Raw genomic sequence first — 17,584 nt, forward strand, 5'->3', positions numbered from 1 at the left:
TAGCAGCATGTTTAACTAGCTGAAATGGTCTTTCTCCGCCACCCCCTCCCTTCCTTCTTTCTTCTTCCCTTTGACTTGTTTTGGGAAGGCGGCGGTTAGATCAGGCTGTCAAACTCATCACACCTTCCCAATGCCTGTCCAGGCACGGCTGAAAAACTGGGGAGATACAAGGGAAGGTAACAGGAAGACAAGTGGCACCGGGACAGTGCTGATAAGGACAGGCAGTTGCTTGGTACAGAACAATAGAAAACAAAACTCGGAAAACAAGATGGGCCAGAAGAGTGGTCGTATTTCATTGAGGGAGGTGAGAAAGGTTACAAACCCGTTGTTCCAGGAACAACATCCTCTGGGAGTGACCTGATCTGACCCTCCCTCCAACTGTTACCCATGCCTAATTGTAGTTCTCACTCATTTATCTTCCCTCCCTACCAAAATAGGGTCTGGGCTTGCAGCAGGTGTGTGCTATGGGCAAAGACTGCTGGAGATGGGGTTGTCTCCAAATGGAGGTGGGATGGGAGCTCCCAGCATGGCTGGAGGTGTTGTCATTAACTTCCCCAACTGATCCATCAGGGTACGAATGTATCTGACATAAATGTCATGGGTTAAAACCACTGGATTTTTTTCCTGGAGGGATGGTGCCTGGAGCAATGCATTGTGCTTCTGTGCTCTGCAGTTCAGGGCTCATACTGGAATCAAACCTTGTGGATGGTCTTCTGGCATGTGCCTGCATTTGTTGTGTGGGTGCATGCAGTGCTGGGAACTGTCTTTTTTGATTTCTACAAGGCATGTTTGAAATGCTTCTGGAGATGATGTGTGCGCTTCCTTCTCCATCATCCGCTCATGAGTGAAAAACTGTCGTTTCTCCTTGGTGTGACCATCATACAGGCTGTCCCTAGCAAAGGTGCTCTTTAATTATTTCTTGCTGTGCTTTCCCAGTGGGTATATGAGTCTGAACATCCTCATCCATGGTGAGAGGATGCCAGCAGGTTCTGATTTTGAGTTCGACCTGCTTTGATGTTTGAGATGTTTTGATCTGCACAGTCTTCCTCCTCACGCTGGTGAGGAGCTGCAGCAGCTCTACAAGCTCGAGTCTAGACTTTGAATTTTAAATGCTCCGGTATGAGTTGTTTTGTTTCTGTTTGGATTGCGCCTACTGCTTCTATCCCCTAGTCCTACCCTGCCAGGATAAATCACTCCTGAGGTGACCACGCATTTCCTGAGAAATACCATCAACTTGAGCAGGCAAACGGCTGACCTGGCACAGCGCCACGTGATGTTGGGTGCTGATGATGGATCTTTTGATTCTGCAACCCAGGGAGCGTTCCTCTCCCTTTTCCAGGGCTCCGGTAAAGCTCTCTGATTGTGGTAGCCAAAAAAGGATGGTTGGATTTACAGTCTACCAGAAATAGAGGGTAGTATGGGAGAAACATATGTCTCGATTCTTAAACGGGGAAAAAGAAAATATTTAGGAAGGAAAAGCAGTTCTGTGACTAATTATTTTTAATTGTTGTCTTTTTTTAAAAAAAAAGATCAAGATTGTTAGAGTGCTTCTTTCCCTCCAGAACATCTACAAGTGATCAGGCTACCAAACAGACTAATTAGATGTCAAATAGACTTCAGTTCTTAAATTGGTTTAGTTACACAATGCAAAACATCACATTGGGAAGCAGATGGCGTGTCATTTTTAATATGTCTTGTAACTTGCCTGAAACCACTTCAAAGTTTTCTTAAAGAAAATATTGTTACTACTGACCAAAAGAGATGCCACTGAGTGGCTGTCAGCATAACAAGATGTTGGGTCAGTGTCTTACAAATGTTGTCAGTGCCTTCAGAGGCTTAAAAGTAGAGGTATCTATTTAAAGGGGTTTATATTCAGTGGATAAAGAGCTGTCCTAGAAAATCGGGACCCTTTAATTGAGACCCAGTTGGACAAATTGGACACCAAAAAATGAAGGCTGTGATATAATTAGTTTTGAAAAATTCTTTCATTTTGCCCAGACTATATAGTTCAATTGATAAGTCTGTTGGGCTGTGCCTTCCTTAGGAATGCCTGTGTTGCCCTGGAATCTAAATGATCCATTGAAGAGGACTGTGGAGAACTAGAAACCTCCACAGCAGCGGGGGGAACCCTTACCCTCCTTTGCAAAAACATGAAAATGGCTCAATATCTTGTAACTCAAGTCATTACAGCATTAATAAAAACAGCATTAAGTGCTGCCAGGCTGTTCCATTACAACCTTAATTACTGAAAGAGTAGGAAATGAGTGTTTGGGTGAAAAACAGCTTTAGGATTGTGGTGGAGATTAAGCAATACCAAATTGGAGGGAGAGCTGTGCTCAGTGATCAAAGCTAGGAGATAACCTCAGTTGTATTTCAAATTCATCCCCAAAGCTATGCTTCAGTGGCTTTGGAAGGGGTATTTGTTGCATGGGTAGGGAAGTCCATGAGATACTGACAAAAGCAATGAAAATAAAGTCAGTAGTATGTGAAGGGACGAGATTTTTTTTTATAGGCTCTAAAATATATAAAAGGTCAGTTTAAGTATCCTCAGTTGATTTAACGCCTGAAGAAACATGTCTAAATATTATTAGAAGAGTATTGGTTTGGGTTGGGGTGAAAATCAGAAAACAAATCAGTGTAGACAAAACAAGGTGGAGAGTTTAATTTCTCTCTAATATTCTTAGTTCATACACATCTATTAGTTTCCTCTTCATTACTTAAAATTCCTATTTCTAAAGGAAAGCGATAAATGCAAAGAATTAGTTTGAAATTAGTATCTTAACGAGTTGTGCAAACTTCGGAAATACCTTCTTCTTTTAGCACAAAATCATAATAAAAAAAAAAAAGTGGAATTTTCTCCCTCCCTTCCATCCCAAGTTCTCAAATGGCAGGAGGAGCAGGGTAAGCTTTGCCACAAGGCATTCCCTTATCAAGGATGCTTAATTGCCTCTGAGTCTACTAATCTAATATATGAACAAATACCAAAACAATTAATAGTGTTGATTTAAAATCCATTTCCCCTCTTTTCTTTCTGCTTCCCCCCTCCCAAAATCTCTTTACGTATTCATCCTGTTTGCAAGAGGTTGTGAAATTGGGTGATGTATTGACTCTGTGGGTTGGGAAGCTGTGGCAGGGAGAGTGAAGATGGAGGAGTGGGTTTGGATGCAGTGGCAGTGGGGGATGCTTCCTGCTGGGATGAAGTGTGGTCTAAAACCTCAGTTGGCTGTGGGACCTTTGCTCATCCCCATGGGAAAAAGCAGCCTGGATAACACCTTCCCTGGGCAGGGAAGAGGGGAGATGGCCCTTTTGAGTTATTTTCACACCCTTTAGTCCCCCTGCTGGTAACACAGTTTTTAATTAACCTCATTAATAGGGTACGCAGGGCCTCAGTCAATCTCTGGGCGATCACTCCCAAGAATATCTTGCTAAGGGAGGCTACGATAAGTGCATTTGGCACCAGAATGTGCCGAAGATCTTTGACTGTGATGCTAATTGCTTGTGTCATCCTTCTCCCTGCTGCCAGCTACAAAAGGTTCTGGAGATTTTCCTGAACAGCAGAGAGTTTCTTTGGAAAGAAAACAACCTTGACTCCACTTTTGATCATTTTACACGGCAGTGGTTGTTTTTCAGTGCTGCTCTGGGGGATTTGAGGAAGCGGCAGAAGTTTAGAAGGGAACCCCATGTGGACCTAGTGGAGAGCTGGGGGGTTTTGAAAGTCACACCTCACCTTTGGGTGCTTTAGAAAAACCTGGTTTTAAAATAAATTTAAAAAAAGCAAACTGAAGATGTAAACCAAAAGAAGTAATGGGCAGGATTGCTTACCCTCGTTTCTTTCTGACTTCCCCAAAACGGGAGTTTATGATAACATGGAGCTGCATTGAGGTCATGAAGTTTGCAGTATAGCAACCAGGTGGAAGAGGAGGCAAAAAGACTGGGATTAGTTGAGGGTTTTTTGTTTTTGGGAAATGGTCATCCAGGGTGTTTTTGTTGCAGGCTGCTTTCTGTTGGGTGCAAATCCCATCATAACATTTTATTCAGATCTTGGAATGACTTTGGTTTTTGGTACCTGGTGGATTTCATCCGATGTGGCTTTACAGACCCATCCACGTTTTTACTAAGGATTTACGGATCTCGGGGAGCACCTTTTAATAATACGGGCAACAGAGCAAGTGACTTGCTTTTATTTGCTCCTTCCCTAGACACTTCATAAACAGTCTGTGCATCAATAAGTCCTCATCCCTTGAATTATGATATGCCTCAGTTTGTGGGTTTAGATCCATTAAACTGTTTTTGTTTTTTTTTTTTTTTAAAGGTAGAGTAAGACCATCAACTTTATTTTCTTACGAAGATCTAATGGAAGCTTTCAGCACAACCATAGTTTTTTGTCTTGCTGTGGGAGAAAGATACTGGGGTGTTTTAAGAGAAATCTGGTGGAAAGGTGGGTTGGGGGGTGCCTTTGCTGGTGGGCAAGTGTGAATGTTTGATCACCTTCCTGGTGGTGCAGGATGATCCTGCAATGGGAAAGGTGTTGGAGAAAGAAGTGAGGAGCATCTCTGTTGACTGTCTCACATGTTGAATCCTACCCTGCTCATTATTTTAATTAGTGTTTTACTTTGCTGTTTGTTTGCATGAGGGCTGCACTCTACCAGTAGTCTCTTGACCAGGCACTCAAAGAAAAAGAAATGACCCAAAAACTATGATCTACTGTTGTTTTTCGTTCTCCAAGCTATTTTTAGTAACTATAGTTTTTGTTTATGCCATATAAAAAAAAATTCACCCTTTTAGCAACCTCCCTTGGTGGGTTGCAGAAGAATAGGAAAGCCCTCTAACCATTTTCCTCACTTCATTTTCCGTAAAGTGTGGGGATTTTAAACAGAAAACCTGACAAGTCATTTCCTATCATGCATTGTAATTATCTATTATAATAGGGAATAAAGGATTAATTAGTTTTCAAGCTGCAGATATGATTTAATTAGTTTTCAAGCTGTATCTGAAACACCTGTCTTGGCAAAATCAAAGTGTTTTCATTTGGGGGAAAAAAATAGGGCTGAGGAAGCGAAGAAGGGAGCAAGCGCAGGGTGACTGATGTTTTCTGACCCACAGGGTCACTCCCCCGTTTTCCACCCTCATCGAGGTGTGATGTGTTTTTTTAACTGTCCAGTTTATGGTGTGTTTAATTGTGCTGATGTACATATGCTTGCTCAGGATGCATCATTGCCAATTCCTACCACTCCTCCCCAAAATCGAAGGAATGTTGAGTCTTCTCTATAGGATGCATGTGCTGACTTCAGAGATGCCATAACAGAGAGAAAAGGACCAAAACTCACTACTTTTTTCTGAAAATCTCAGTTCCAGTCACTTTGCTGTGGGAGGGCAAAGTGGTGGTCATGAAACTCTCCTCTGGCCATTGATTTGGAGACAGTTCAGTGCTGACTGTTCAAATGAAGTCAAAGGATGTTTTTGGTGTATGTGAGCAGCAGCTGAAGTCTCCACAGCAGGCAGCAGTGTGATTCCACTGGGAGTAAATGTGATTTTGGAGGAAAAGGGGTGTAAACCGGGAGGACTGAGGGATGGGTTTTATTGTGGCATCACTGCTAGCACCCAGGACTCTTGGGATGATGTGTGAAAGGGAAATCCCTGGCTGCAGATTCTCTTGGGGGACAGCTCTGCCTAAGAGTGAAACTGCAGCCTCTCTAATGCCTTTTCCTTCCATAATAATAATAATAACAATAATAACAATCACAATAAATATAATAACAACAACAAAGCATGTATGTACTCTATATATTACATATACTATATATGCTATATTCTATATGCATATAAATATGCTATATAGCATATTTAGCATGGATAGCATATAAATATTTTATGTAGCATATAAATTATTAATTTTATTATTGTTATTATCATTGGCATCTGTAAGAAACTAAGCTGGTTCTTCCTCTCTTTTCCCACAAAACCATGTTTTGGAATCATTCCCACAAAAGAGGTATCCAGAGAAATGAGGGTTTTGCTTTCTGGAGGTGGGGAAAACGGACCATTCCTGAAAAAATCTTTTTTTTTTTTTTTTTATTCAGTGTCTGTTTTAATTGGTGCATATTTTTTCCCCTCCATTTCCCTTCCTACCCCCTTCCCCCCCATACACACTTTTAGTTCAAATCCTGCCTTACGGAGCAGTGCTACCTCCCTGGGCAGGCTCAGGGGTGCAGCGTGCTTTCCTCCTGTAGTAGTAGTAAAGGTCACACTTCCCTGCAGTGGCTTTTTTGGCTGGGTTATTTTTAAACTCGGATCAGCCCATCCTCTCCTCTCCTCTCCCTTCCACCACGCTCGCACGCGGCAGGGTCTGCGGCAGCAGAACGACAAGCCGGCTCCACTTGAGCTTATTTTCTTGTTGTTGTTTTTATTTTGGTTTCGGTTGTTTTCTTTTTTTTTTTTAATTTATTTTTGGTTTGGTGGAGTTTTTTGTAGGTTTTTTTGTTTTGTTTTGGGGTTTTTTTGTTGTTGTGTTTTGTTTTTTTTTTGGAACCGCTGGGGCTCTGCGGTTGGGTTGCGCCTGGGTGCTCGCCAGCAGCTATAAATAGCGTTGTGTACAAGCAAGAAGTGCCTGAATGAGGTTGAGCGGCAGGAAAGGAAAAGCCCCTTTTGGCTTCCAGCTGGCTGCCGGCCAAGCAGTGCATTGCTTCAGCAGATGAGTGTTTTGAGGTAGCGTGGGAAGGAGAGAGAGCAGTGAGTAAGATGGTCTTTCTCCGGTTAGAGGTGTGTGTGGATGTCTCTGTGTGCGTGCCTTTTGTTGGGGTTTGTGTTTTATGAATGGCTGCCTGCGGGCAGGGCGGGGATGCTGCGGGGGCGGCCTCCCCACCGAGGTTTGACCCCTCGAGGTGTTAATGAGCGAGCCTCGGGAAGCACAGTCGTGTCGAGGATGCTCTGGAGGATCCCAGGTGAAGTGGTGCCGGGTTGGAAATCAGGTAGGTGTCAGGTGTGATTTTGCACCTGCTTCTGACATGTTTGACATCACTCAAGTTTCTTCTGCCTTTTTTTCTGGTCTGTAATGTGCTGTCTTGTCTGAACTGGGGTGTTGCGTGGGATGGTGGGCATCCCATCTTCAGCATTTCTCATGACAGCTCAAGATCCTGATGGGTTTTGGACTTCCAAGCTCAGGTTCAACCACCCAGAGGGTGGTTGGGCAGTGGAACAGGCTCCCCAGGGAAGTGGTCACAGCACCAAGGCTGACAGAGCTCAAGAACCATTTGGATGATACTCTCAGGCACATGGTGTGACTCTTGGGGATGGTCCTGTGCAAGGCTAAGAGTTGGACTCAATGATCCTTGTGGGTCCCTTCCAACCCGGCATATTCTGTGATTCTGTGAATTAGGAATGGAATCCCATCCCCTGGAGGGATGGGACCATCATGAATCACTTCCTTCATCCCCAGTATCTCTGGGGCTGAGCTGCTGGTTGAGTACCCCAAAGAGCACCCATAGCCCCAAACCTGCTTCCTCGCACCAAAGCTCTTCCTTCCCGGGGGATGGTGATGATTTCTTCCATTACTATATCACTGAGTGGACCCTGGTGCAATTGGGGCTGTGCAAGTAGACTAGATGGAAACACTCAAATGCTTCATAAATACATTTCCCCCCTCAGAGCACAGATAACTGAATTTTAATCAAAGACTTTGTTTAAGGAGTCTTTTGTCGCTATATATATTAAAAAAAGCAAATAAAAAGTGCCTTTAACTGCAATATGTAGAAGCATGGATTAGATGACAGTTACTATTGAATTAAATGAGTTTTTATCAGAACAGTTAGAGACACTTTTCCAATAAAACCTGAATTGGAGTGGGGAGAACCTGACTTCCCTCTGTCCAGTTCTTTCAGCTCCACTGAAAGGACAAGCCACAGATCAGCCTGGAGAACCTGCCTGGTTTGTGGGAAGGAAAGGGGATGAGGAGAGTTTGCTGTCTTTGGCTTTCAGAATTAAAAACAATAAAGCCCCCACAAAATTTCCTTTTTTGAGTATAGACTGAATTTGCTAAATTTTAGTCTGAAACTTGAGTTATGGGATGTTAAAACCAAGGCTGAGAAGTAGAGATTTAGGGAATTTTTCACTTTTCTCTCCCCCATGATAGTTTGTTTGCAAACTCAGTGAGAAACATTTATGCTAAAAGAATACAATCTTTAACAAGTACAAGTAATGATTTTATTAACTGGGTGAGATTTCTTTAAAACTTTCAAACTGATGAATTACCACTGCAAAAAAGTAAGCAGGACATTAGGGATCAGCTGATCTGACAATTGCAGCATTAGTTTTTAATAGTGATGATAATGAGGCAGTAATTGCTTATATGGCAGAACAATAGGATCAGATGTTTATGGTCGCCTGTGCTGTGTCCTGATATGAGTTATTGTCACTATGGCTGCCCAGAGAAACCTCAGATCCTGCACAATGTGCTTCAGAAAAGCCATACACTTTCTTAAATGTTTTGGGGACTTTCCTTTTTTTTTTCCAAGTTTCCTGATAATTGTGTTGATCGTTCTGCAATATGGGCAATGCAGTGTTAATTTAAAATATAAATCAATCTCCCTCCTTTTGGTTTCATAGCTGTTCAAATGCTGTAGCTGCATTGTATTGCTGGATTTTTTTTTTTCCTTCTGTAATTGAATAGTCTCAAAATGCAGGAATGGCACTCTATTTATTTGAGCTGTTTAGAGGAAAATTAATAGGGCTATTTTTATGATTGGTCTTTTGTGTCATGATCTTATTTTTCACTATCTGATTTATGTAGCAAGAGTAAAAGAACGAAAAAATATTTCAGCCTCATTTGAATTGCTGATATTTCTTTTATAGAGGTGTAGGTTGGGATTTTGTAATTTCTTCTTTTGGAGCAGGACACAGAGAGCTCGTGCAGGAAAACCTGAAATAAGAAGTTTCTTTTGTGCTGTTGTAATATCAGGGCTGCTTTGATCTCCCATGGTGAAATGTAAGATGCTGCAAAATGCAGGACTGCTTGAGAGACCAAGGGATGTGTTTTTTTCCCCCCAAATTCCCCCCTGCAGGCAGCTGGATCAGAGTGGGACTCTCTGGAGGGGATGGGGTGGGGGCTGCTGGCTGGAAATGCCATTAGTGGAATTTGAGTGGAGAAGGTCGGCAGAGCCCTTTCTTAAACTGAAGTGAAGGTTGTGACCCCCAAGTCCTGGTGGGGCACCATCCTCTTTGAGGCTGCAGGATCGGTCCCGGATGAGACTGAGACGTGGAGGGCTGGCTTTCCACTTTGGAAAAGGGAACAATTTGTTCTGCACCGTGGTGTTTGCTCAGCCCGGTCAGAGATCAAACGTCAGGCTGAGCTGGGAGTTTGCAAGGGACAGTTTGGGAAGTCTGTAAAGAAGTGGACATGGGGGCACCACCTTCCCGACCAGGTTTGATCCTTCTGAGCTGTGTTTTCTCCTTGATGTTGTCAGTGTGTGTGCGTGTGAGGTGTTTCAGAGGTGCTGCTCCATTTACTTGAGCGAACATGGATTTTGGATGGGGGGAGAGTGTTGGTGGCTTTCAGTCAGTGCCTGCCCTACCATGTATGTCTGTCCTGGACTACTTGCAGTGACAAGAAAACAGGGTGGCTTGAACCCCTGGAAGGAGATATGGGGCTGATGTCCCTGCCTGTGCTAAGGGGTGGGTGACTTAGCACTTAGATGCACCCACACTTACCTTCTCATCCCCCTTTCTTCTGACTTAGCAGAGGAGTAAAGCATGAAGTCTCACCCTTAGTTTTACCTGTGGTAAGCAGCTCTGCTTTGATCTAATTCCTTTACAACGCTGACAGTTCCTTTTTCCTCCCCCCCCCTTGCCATGTAGATGATTAGAAGCAGATAGATACCACCAACTTGTGGTTCTGCCCCTTTCCTCCCCTTTCCTGGTGTGAATGTCTGTAAGGACTTGAGGGGGTGCAGAAGGACTGGCTGCCCCTCCAGCTTTTCTCCAGCATCGCTGTCATGTTGAGCTGCACTGGGAGGTTTCTGATGGCTCTTCGCCTTTTCTGGCAGCAGGAACTTGCTGTCCGGGGAAACACTGTTATCTCTGTGATAGAATGCAGTTTATGGTTTTTGGGGGGGTTGGGGTTTTTCTGTTGTTTGTTTGTTTTTTGGTTTTTGGTTTTTTTTTGAGAGACAGCCTTCTTACAGTCACAGCTACGGGAGGAAGTAAATCGTGCAGCTTTAAGGAGACTGAGCCAAGCCAGACTTTTGGAGCACTGCTGCCTGGTCCCTGGGAGCTGGTCCCTGGGAGCTCCCTCTCCTTGGTGGCCTTGGCTTGTTTGTGGAGCCACAGCTGATAGGGAAGTGTTGTCCTCTAATAAACGAGAGATAGCGACTAAGGAGATGTTAATAGCAGAAGGTGCCACATGAAAAACTAACACCCAGAGCACTGTGAGGGCTGTTGGCAGTGATTTCTTTCCCGTGTGGACTTTGGTGCATTCCCGGGCTGCGCAGTTCATGGACATCAGGGTGTTACTGTTGTTTCTGAGGCCAAAATCTGCGTTGGCTAATTATGGTACAATATCTCTACATTTTGCTTGGATATTTTTTATTTTTAAACAGTATTTAGTGTGTTTTCTCTTTAAAAGATCTGGTATGATAACTGCTTAGAGAACAAAACACTCTAATGCTCATAGTTAGGAGCAGAAAATGTTATGCTCGAGGTGATGCCACGTACCAAAGTTTCACCACTCCTGGGGTGAAGGGATTCACATCTCCTGTTGCAGCTGGGAAGGTCATGAATCAGTGGTGAGAGACTGATTGAAACCACACTGTTTGTTTGAACAACAGGCAAAACAAAATATGAGACTTCACGCTTTAACTCCTCTGCTAATTCAGAAAAAAAGGGGAATGAGAAGATAAACTTGTTCCCATTAAAAGACCCTATGGCCATACTGGTTTTGTAGCCACTATAGCCATACTTGAGGGCCACTTTTGCTTCATCCTGTTGCTGAGAGGAAGGATGGAGCAGTCATCAGGCACACTGGGCACAGGGGAAGTCCTGGATTTATCCCCTGCTCTCTCATGAGCCGTCCCCTGTGGTCCTTCCTAAGTCTCTTTGCCTTTCAGTGTCCCGGCCCCATGTCTGTAAGCACAGAAAACACTAGCTGCACTTGGAGGCTGGAAATCAAGTATCAGTGTTTTCAGGGTACTCAAATAATATAAATAATAATTATAAACTAATACATTATTTATTATTAATTAATAATAAATAATAAACCGTAATGAATAATACTAAGAATATTAAACACACAGATAAACTTAAGAGTTTAAGCAGCAGTTATGTACATACCCAGAATGTGCATGATGGAGCTGTCTCCTGGTTATATGCACAATAAGTTGCCATTGTGATAAACCTGCATGGGTGAGGTGCTCATTTTCTTAGGTACTGAGGTTGAATGAGTTTGGGTTGGATTGAAGGTCACAACAAGTGAGTTCAGTAGGCAAAGAACCAGATGTGTCGTTCCCAACCAGCAAATCTCTTCTTCGTTGCTACTGATACGTACTTCTTATGTTTCTGTATAGGTACGTGCTTGGAAATTATGAAGAGGGTTTTGTGGGGTTATTTCAGGAGCAAAAGTATTGCTAGATGCCTTCTCTGTTTGAACTTTGGAGTACGGGATTGTGCGAAGTTGTGTTTTCGAGATGTGCAAAGCATTGCATTGGAGTGTACTGTGTAATTAGCAGTGCAATTAGCCTTCTAATTAGTGAAAGTCTTGATTTTGGCACCCAAAATAGTGTACTAGTGGTTGGGAAGAATACATGTCGCTGTGATGGGATTGCACAGTGTCCCTGATGACTCCACTGAGAGCTGCTGGTCCAGGGCACTCTGGCAGAGCAGCCATAGGGATTCCAATAAAATATGTAGGGCAGGGATATGTGCTATTAGGAGAATGATATAGGCACAGTGCCATGGAAATAGAGGTTAAATCACTGTGGCCTAATACAGATTGGTACTAAACTTGGCCAAATTAAATGTTCAACCTTTCTGCTATCAGAGGTTGCATTAACCACTGATATAATTAAGAAAAAAACAGTAATTTTACTCAAGAGAGAGTTCTGAGGGGTCTTGTGCCTTGAGTTGCAAGAGAGAATAATGCAAATGTCTGTCAAATTCAAGTGTTCATACTAAGAGGTTTTCACCAAAAATGAGCCAGTAGAAGTTCCTGCTGCAAAATGCTGTGTCCTAAAGAAAGGGAGAAGATGGAGTAGGGTTGAAAGGAAAGGTAAAAACATTCTTTTTTTTTTAGTGAGGTGACAATGGGCTGTTTGGTGGTTGCTCTGGCTGTATCACATGGACTTAAAGTCGGAACCCAGTGACTTCTGTTTTTCCCTATCAGAGAAGATCCTTGGGATAATAGGTTTCATACAGGGTCTTGCCTTTCTTCTGCTCCCTTCTTTCTAGCAGTTTGGAACACAGCTAGTTGTAAACTTGGTCCTAAATTAGCTAGTTTTTAATTTTGTTGTATATTTTTCTGTTTTCCCCACTGAAGGAGGAGATGCTGTTCTGTAACCCTTCACTTGAAAAAGCAAATGTAATTCAGGTCTCCTCTGAGTAGAGGTGGTACAGGGAGTTGGAGAAGGAGGTTAAAAATCAAGCACCTTATCTTTGCTATTTCTCTCTTGTTTTAACATGAAGGGAACCAGAAGGATTGATTGCTCATGATAAAAATGATTTTAAGCAGTTCCGCCATCTAAACTAGATTTCATTTTTGGTCTTCCTTCTGTGGCATCATCATTTATTCACACCAGTGAAATCTACTGATTTAGTGTAGCTTACTGGTCTGGAGAGGCAGGAGCTCTGCAGGAGCAGTTGTGCTGATATGGTGGCCCAGACCTACACCAGTTTTTATGTTCTTTCTGATGATGCTATTTTTTTTTTTTGAAAGCTCCTTTCTGCTGTGGCCATTTGGTGTCATCTCAGCAAACTGTGCAAAACCAAGCGCCTTGGCTGCGGTGACTTTGCAGTGCTGGAAGGAAATGGTTTGATTTTTGTGTTGAGATGAGGTCTTGAGTACCTGATCCTTTCTCTGCCGAGTGAGAAAACAGAACTGTCCCATTGCAAGTGATACTTTCCGTGGTGGAAAAAACACAGATATGTGTGTGTGGGGATATGGCGGAGGGGAACGTCCATTTTCCTGGGCTAGAGGACCTGTGTCAGTGAGTAGAAAACTCATTTCCTTGGGCTGGAGGAGCAGTGCAGATTCAGTGGAGGTGACAATCTGCTGGGGAGGTAACAATCAGCCAATCTGCAAGAAATCTTCAAGTGGAGTGAGACTCCCAGGAGCCACTTACTCAGTCACTGATAATCAAACCCAGGCTCGGTGAAGATGGTCTCAGCAGCTGTGCTGGTCCTTTCATCTCTCCAAGATGACCTGAGCGCTGTCACAGACGTTCAGGTATCATGAAAAAATCCTGATTTAATGACATGGCCCTGTTGGCTGCAACATCAACCCAAGCTCTGCCAGGAACAGCCCCTGTGGGTGTTGTTTGACTTGACAGATTGAAGGTGCTCGTTCAATTAATGCTGCATCATGGTTCACTTTCAATAACACAGGAGGTATCAGCAGTTTTGTTTACAAGCCTCTGTGCTCTCCCAGTTTAAGTCATTCCTGACAAAAGGAAGTTTAAATGCTTGCATTGATTCCTGGCTCCGCAGTGCAAAATATCTGCATGTGGCAAGACGTGGAGATTTTTCAAAGCAGCCTAAAGGATTTAAAGTGCTTTTAACATCTCGGGCACTGAGCTCCCAGGCCTTGGACCACTGCTTTTAAGCATCTGTAAGTCACAGATTTAGAAGATAAAACACTGGGTTCTGTTAGTTCTCTCAGCTCATGCTTTGCTTATTTATTCTTTTGAGGAAAGCACTCTGACTAAATTTACCCTTTGTAATGTTTAGAGATTCATATTCACAGATTTGGTCTTTCTAAAAATACATGTTGGGTTTTGTAAAGAATGTTAATGGCTTAGAAGTAAGATTTCTGGAGATTTTGTCGTAAGTCTCCTCCCTGTTACTGAACAAACTACCCCAAAATACAATCCTTAACAATTTCATACGTGATACATGTAAGAAACTAAGATGGTTTCTAGTTTTCAAGTAAAAGCTTGAAAATAGTGAGGTAGGTTGTGTTTTGGTTTTGTGGGGTGTTTTGGGGGGTTTTTTAGAAACCCAAGTTTTTAAGAAAAGTTGTTAATTTTTTCCACTTTTCTGTAAACTTAAAATATTCCATACTTGAATGCTTTCTTTGAATTCCTTTTTGAAAAGGCTAGCTTTATATTTCCTGTAAAAATTCAGACTGTCGTATATTAAGAAGGCCTTGTATCTGAGGAAAAACATGGAAGGAAAAAAAACTCCAGAGTTTCAGTGTGAAACTATTTTACATGTCAGATATATTGGAGTTAATTGGCTTTTGTATCGTGTTCGTCTGCAGTGGATCTACCAAAATAGCCTAGATGATTGCTCTGCTCCATCTGGTTATTATCTTGCTTGTTATAATATCCCTGTGCCACGCTGTTGTGGCCAGCCGTGGCTGAGAAAAAGCTTGCTGGAGATTCCTGAAGATCTGCTCTGTTATACATTACCAACTTGTCAGGGGCTCACTTGACAAATTGAAAATTAGCCAAATGCTTTTCCAAGCCAAAAGTAGCCTGAGATGATGTCTATGCATCATACCAAAGAGCTCTTTTGAGTTCCTTAAGGTGACTGACTCCAAATACTCCTCAGATTATTAATAGTGCCCTAATAAACCTGGAGAGTGATCCTATAAATTTCAACATGTTCGGGGGTTAAGCAGTGAAGTCAATATTAATTAATAGTCAAATGCAGTGTTTTATTTCATATAATCAGCCTCCTGACAGTCTGAGCAGTCTTGGAGGTTAGTTATGCTCAAAGAGTGGGACTGATGCCAGGGTGTCCCGTGCTCTGTCATTATAAAATAGCAAATAATCTGGAGCTGTTATTTGCATCGCCTGAAGCACTCCGTGCTCCTTCATGAGGGGCGGATAGGAGCGATGTGCTGGTGGACCTTGTGGGAGTTTCTCCTTGGCCTCTCCACCAACTCTCGGTCATAAAACAACAGAAGAAGTTGGCTTTATCATGAGGGCAGGAGAGGGGTGTAAAGACCCGGGGTTGGGGTGTTTTGGACTGGTTGGTAGCTTAGGTGGCTTCGTGGTGGCAGCTCCAAGGTGGCAGGGAGAAAGGAAAGATGTGGAGAAGCTCTGCACTTTTAGCACAGATAGAAAAGGAGAGGGAACGTGTATATGTGGTGCATAGGGACGTTGTGTGGTGGTGGACCTGGCACTGCTGGATCAATGGTTGGACTCAATGGTCTTTCCAACCTTAATAATTCTGTGATTCTAAAGGGATGCCCCTGATGCCAGTTGTAGTATAAACTAAGTGACTTCAAAATGGTTTTACATGCACTAGTGGGAATATTTAAAGGAGTAAAATTCTAGTTTCAGGAGTCTGTCAGATTGCTGTGCTTAAAAGCCATTCCACTAATTTGGAGGAGTGGAGTGATTTATAGATTTTTCTGCCTTTCAATAGCTGATTTGCAGCTCCTGGAAGTTCCTCATAAATTCTTCTCCTTTGCCTGCCCAGTAGTTGGCATCTCACCTGGTTTTGGCTGTGCTATAGAGGCACCCTTGGTGGACAAGAATGTGTGATACCTGCAACTCATTGCAGGGCATTTGTTATTAGAAAGCCCATCTTGCCCAGAAGTTCTGCCTTCACTCATTTTCATGCTACCTTGAAACTACAGCACTCCCCAAATGCCACCCTTCACCCCCAAGAAGGGCTGAGGGGGAGAAAGGAAAACAAAAGGATATTTGCCAGGCAGATGCACAGATTCCTCTTAGCTGATGATATTTGACAGTGCAAAGATGGATGCTTCATCCAGGTGTTTGTATTTTCTCTCCAATCCACTATTAGAGTGAATTAGGATACCTTTTGGCTACCATCTCTCCTCTAAGTGACAGGCTTCTCATAAGTTATTTATGTGGGATATGTCACCTTATTAATTATATTCCTATATAACCTGACGAGGCTGATGCAAAATATTCCCTGGCATGAGGAGGATTCACGTGTGATGGAGCCGTGCTGGATCCACAGTGCTCATCTCCAAACCTGAACCATCCTTCATTCTTGAGGAAGAAGAATAAAAAAAATTTGCAGAGATTTGTGGCCAGTTAACCCAGGCAATACTTCATTTTTGTGGAAGAAAAAAAAGAGATTTGTGGCCAGTGAAAGGTTTACTATTGAATTTTTAAAATATCACGTATACACAAATGCAAACATAAATACAATACGTGAATATAAAATAAACATATATTCACTGCTGGTGCTATTGATGGTACATTACTGTTTTAATTCAATTTAAATACATTTTACCTGTCATCCCGTTGCAGCTGGAGTTGCAGTCTCCACGTTTCGGTGTTTTCAGTGGAGTCCCTCACCACAGAGTTGAGTAGGTTGATGTTTCCAAAGCAAAACTTCCCTCCCTATTCAATTTTTCCACTGTTGAAGCTGCTCAATTCACTCTAGGAACATGAAATTTTGATTGAAGACATCCTATATCCCAGTTTTGGTCCCTGTTCAGTGGAGCACATCTTGTGATTCTTGTTTAGACCCAGCATGTATTAATTTCTATTGTCTTGATGTCATGGTTAAGGCCTTTGCTGAAAGAGGTGGACTAAAGCATGTTGTCTGAATGCTCTCAGTTGGTTGTTTTTAATGACATTAACCAGATGTTAGGCAGCCTATCAGGGGAGGACATGTGTAGATGAAGTGTAGCAGATCTTCCCGTAATGCTCAGCTTTTCTAACACTTAAGGACACAGTTGTTCATCATCCACATTTCTATATCCAGATGAAAATAAATGTTCCAGGTTTTAACCATTTTTCAGGAAAATTGTTTAAATCCTTTCCCATAGCGTGGACTTTCTTTCCATGAGCTATTCTTATCCCAAGTGTCTCCTGAAGATGTTAGGCAGTGGTGCTGCATCTGCCTGCTCTGTTCCTGCTCAACATTTCGACATTAGTGCTATCTCAATGGATGGAGATTTTGAAGGCCATGTGTGTTTTTACAGCTATCTCAGAAAAAGGCTGCTGAGTTGAGGGAGTTGTGCTCTGCCATCTTCTTGGCCAGATGTTTTTTCTCCCACCTGGACTTTTTGGGGTTCTGGGGTGCAAAGCCCAGCTGCCACATGGAGCTGCAGGAGCCATTGCCCTCTGGGTCAGCCCTCAGCGACCTGTTCAGCAAACCCCTGGCTGATGGGGCTCCCTGGCCCTGGTGCAATCCTGCAGACTTCTACAGTTGCTGCCTTTTTCCACATTTTTTTATTATTAGTGTTTTGACTTCATCTCTGGCTCTAATGGTTTTTGTGCAGTTGAGGAGATAGTCTGAGAAGCTCCACTCGAAGGTCCGTCATTGACAGCCTCTTCCCCACCACAGGAGTGCTTTCCCTTTCTGTCCACACGTGTTTTTTAGCCTAAAACACCTGAGTTTCAACGGTGTATTGTCGAGCACGTCTCAAAGCTTTGTGGTTGGCAAAGCACGT

At 42.9% G+C, this 17,584-nt stretch overlaps 1 protein-coding gene across 2 annotated transcripts in view; it reads left to right on the forward strand.

Moving 5' to 3' along the window:
* The window catches only part of ACVR2B (activin A receptor type 2B), a 108,549-nt gene that overhangs the window by 31,861 nt on the left and 59,104 nt on the right, over positions 1-17,584 (forward strand). Inside the window, exon 1 of one of the 2 annotated variants that reach the window (XM_027686938.1) lies at positions 9,329-9,416. The exons of the other annotated variant lie outside the window; for it this stretch is intronic. Coding sequence (XP_027542739.1) covers positions 9,392-9,416 — 25 coding nt within the window. The 5' untranslated portion in view covers positions 9,329-9,391. Of the gene's footprint in view, positions 1-9,328; positions 9,417-17,584 lie in introns of those variants that run through there. 2 annotated transcript variants of the gene reach the window in all.

The sequence above is a fragment of the Neopelma chrysocephalum genome, unplaced genomic scaffold, assembly GCF_003984885.1.
Source record: "Neopelma chrysocephalum unplaced genomic scaffold, ASM398488v2 Primary Assembly neopelma1_72, whole genome shotgun sequence".
Taxonomy (NCBI): domain Eukaryota; kingdom Metazoa; phylum Chordata; class Aves; order Passeriformes; family Pipridae; genus Neopelma; species Neopelma chrysocephalum.